Genomic DNA, 3,498 nt, shown 5'->3' with positions numbered 1-3,498 from the left:
CTCTTTAAAATGATTGCACTGCATTCTTCAGTGAGAAAAACTTTTTCAGTTTCTCTCCAATCCTTCTTATGACTTAAGATCTCTTTCATGAACTTAACATAAGAGGGTATTTGCTCAAGTTCCTCTGCAAACGGAATCTTGATTTCAAGAGTCCTGAGATAGTCTGCAAAGCAGGCAAATTGTTTATCCTGTTCTGCTTGGCAGAGTTTCTGAGGATAAGGTATTTTGGCTTTGTATTCTTCAACCTTGGTTGCTGCAAGTTTATTTCCTACAGAGGTAGGTTGAGAAGCTTTCTTGAGGGAGATATTATCAGCACTTGCAAGTGTCTGACCCCTCATAGGCGTTTGAACACCAGAATTGGGGGCTGGATTGGCGTTTAATGCCAGATTCCCTCCCTTTTCTGGCGTTTGAACGCCAGAACCACTACAAGAGACACGCCGAATAGCGGCGGTTTTTTTAAGAATTTGCGGCGGTTTTTAATCGCCGCGAAACAAAATTCCAGTGGTTCCATAAGCGTCGCCTATTAAGGGGTGGAGATTTGATTTTGCGGCAGTTTTGAAAAACCGCTGGCACAACCGCTGCAAATCAGATAATTAATTTTGCGGCGGTTGCAAAACCGCCGCTATTTGGCAGATGGACTTTTAAAAATATTGCAGCGGTTTGTAAACCGCTGCAATGTTGAAAGCAGTTTAAAAAAAATGTATATTGCGGAGGTGATAACCCCCACAATTTGCACAACTACATTAAAAAAAAAATTAGCTTCATGAAGCTACTCAATTATATTAATTCTACATAAAGACAAATACAAAAATAAGAGCAATTTTTACTCATGCTTTAGGTAGACCAATTTTGCCAAAGTCAGTTTCTTACATCATTGCAGTAAACTCACTGTAATCAATGCGTCCATCCTAAAAAATAGTACATAATTTCAAGTTTATTAAGGAGGAAAAAATGCTGTGTACCAATTCTATCTTAAATATTGAGCTGACATAAAATAAGTTCCAAGTCCTTATAACAATAATAATAATATGATGCAATGTCTTACATTATCCTTGTCAACATCGCGTATTATATCATCTATGTTACTATCTAGAATTCCATACTTTTCACAAGCTTGGTCAAAATAAGTGAAGGCAGCATATAGATGATCCTCCTTTTGGATTTTGTTTAGATGAAGCATTGCCGCTATAAATTCACCATAATCTATGGTACCACTATTATCAACGTCTACCTGGATTTTAAAGGAGAAAGCTAAATGGGTCAATCACATGAAACACCAAATATAATAATAACAAGCTGCACACAATAGTGCAAAAATAGTACAATGCCAAGTTTACTACCGATCAAAAGAATGGAAGTATATTCAGTTACAAATAAATCATTAATGCATCGTTGGAACACTGTTTGGGGGACCTAGAATGATCCTCATCCCCCAGTAGTTGATCTCCCCCATTTTACACATGTTTGGTTTCTAACTACTAGAGTCAGTTAATTAATTTTGGGAGAATAAAAAATTTTTCTTTATGTCAAAATCACTTATAGAGGAACTATCAAGAATCCTTTTACACCATAACCAATTCCAACTAAAACAATTGTAGAAAATTACAAAACTAAACAACACACTAATAAGTGCAAGAAACATGCCTACATAGAAATGCCAATTTGGATAGTATGCAAGGCACTTACTGCTTCCATTAACCATAGAAGCTCAGATTCTTTAAGATTAGCACCCACTCTCTCCAAACCCTTTTTCAGTTCCTCAAGGGTGATCTGTCCACTATTATCTGTGTCTATCATCAAGAACATTTCTTTCAGTCCTGCAATTTCATCCTCAGAGAGACTTTCAGCAATTACCTGTCAAGGGACAACATTACAAGTCATACCAAATAACACATACAAATCTAGAACAAGGAACAAAAAGAATCGCAGTTACTAAACTAGGATATCAATTTTCTGAAATTAAACCAATATTACAGCCTAATGCTACAACAGTTTCAATTTAAAATGACTGTGCTTTTCTATCCATTACATGAGTTTGTTTCATTGATGTTATATGAAAATTGTATTGTTGAAAAGAGATGCTATAGTTTCTTGAGCTAAAAAATTAAACGAATAGAACAAAAATCATATAACCAGTGGATCGGGTACGTACTCGAATGGCAATCTTTTTTAACTTGTTCATCGTAGAGAATTGCTTGAGACGAGATAAAACAGTAGAATCCAATGGTTTATCAGGAGCAAGACCTCCTTCCTGAACCCAGGGGTGGCCTGCAAAATATCAAGCCTTAATTAAGAGAAAATATTCCTCAATTTACAAATAGAACAAAAATTATGGTTAGTGTTTCACTACTTGTTTCTAGTGAAAAAAACAAGCAAGAAATAATGCAATGAATAAAACAAGATCAGAACTAAGAAATTTACGGTACAACAGCACCTTCGACTCATTTTTCCAATTAAAAAATGTTATTAATAGTGAAAAGAACTGATGCAGGAAACATTGGCATATTTATAACAAATGTGTCAGATAATTTTCGAAAGTCCATATACAACTGAGTTAGTTTAGATCAATTCATGCTGAATACTATTTTGTTATTGGGAGTTAGTTTGGTATCAAATATTGTTTAGTATTTCTTGAGAGACTTGTTATTTCTATAAAGTTACAGGTTTAAAATCAATTATGGTAGATGAAATTTGAGATCTCTGTGACTGTAAATATGATCAAACAAGAATTGGGTTTTAAAATTTGAGTAATTCATAAACACACGAGACTATAAACCATGCCCATTAAGAGATCATGAAAAGAAAAGGTAAAAGAGAACAACTGAATGTAGAAACACTAGCAGTAATGCTTCAACAACACAACACAATTATACCATGCCGATTTCACAATCAGAATCCTACTTCATATTTTGGAAGAGAAGATAAAAAATTAAACAAATAATAATAATAATAATAATAATAATAATAATAATAATAATAATAATAATAATAATAATAATAATAATAATAATTCAGCTCAAAGTGGTAATAAATAGGTGAATCAAACCAAATCAAGTGATCATATCAAAATGAAGCAAAATGGAAGCATTTAATCAAATATGATGACACATTATGGAACAGACTCTAACCATTTACCATAATTAATTAATTAGTTTCAACTCACACACAAATCATCATCTTCACTTCATCAAGTCTAGGTTCATCTTTACCATTTCATTGCAAAGATCAGCACAATTCTAGTAATCCAAAACCCTAAAACTAAGTTCAACAACAGCTTCTTTACTTATCCTTTTAATACCGAAAAAAACAAAATGTACAAGAAGAGAGAGACGGAGAGTACAGACCAAGGGAACTAAGGAGAGGATCTGCCACCTCCGGTTACTGCAGCCGCCGCTTGTCGTTCACGGAGCCACATCCAATTTCTTCAGCCGGGCACGCGCCCTTTATCCGTTGTCGTGGTCACTCCCTTCCCTGTTTGCTATTTCTCTTCACTAAAAA

The 3,498-nt window shown here is 34.4% G+C and overlaps 1 protein-coding gene across 1 annotated transcript; it reads right to left on the bottom strand.

Annotated features, from left to right (window-relative positions):
• Positions 1 to 785: 785 nt before the first annotated feature.
• Positions 786 to 1,832, bottom strand: LOC112718274 (calcium-dependent protein kinase 20-like). The gene is made up of 3 exons (XM_025770093.2): positions 1,687 to 1,832; positions 1,046 to 1,231; positions 786 to 908 (listed from the first exon to the last, which is right to left on the bottom strand). The coding sequence occupies exons 1-3, from the start codon at positions 1,804 to 1,806 to the stop codon at positions 867 to 869; spliced, it is 348 nt and encodes a 115-aa protein (XP_025625878.1). The 5' UTR covers positions 1,807 to 1,832; the 3' UTR covers positions 786 to 866.
• Between the last annotated feature and the right edge of the window lie 1,666 nt (positions 1,833 to 3,498).

The sequence above is a fragment of the Arachis hypogaea genome, chromosome 10 (assembly GCF_003086295.3).
Source record: "Arachis hypogaea cultivar Tifrunner chromosome 10, arahy.Tifrunner.gnm2.J5K5, whole genome shotgun sequence".
Taxonomy (NCBI): domain Eukaryota; kingdom Viridiplantae; phylum Streptophyta; class Magnoliopsida; order Fabales; family Fabaceae; genus Arachis; species Arachis hypogaea.
This window is presented reverse-complemented; position numbering and strand designations above follow the sequence as displayed.

What these genes read in the sequence shown, in the direction of transcription:
- LOC112718274 (XM_025770093.2), bottom strand. Translation starts at nt 1,806, where the DNA reads ATGTTCTTGATGATAGACACAGATAATAGTGGACAGATCACCCTTGAG. An exon ending in TTCTATGGTTAATGGAAGCA is followed by an intron (nt 1,232 to 1,686) that starts GTAAGTGCCTTG and finishes TTTAAAATCCAG; the next exon opens with GTAGACGTTGATAATAGTGG. An exon ending in GCGATGTTGACAAGGATAAT is followed by an intron (nt 909 to 1,045) that starts GTAAGACATTGC and finishes ACTATTTTTTAG; the next exon opens with GATGGACGCATTGATTACAG.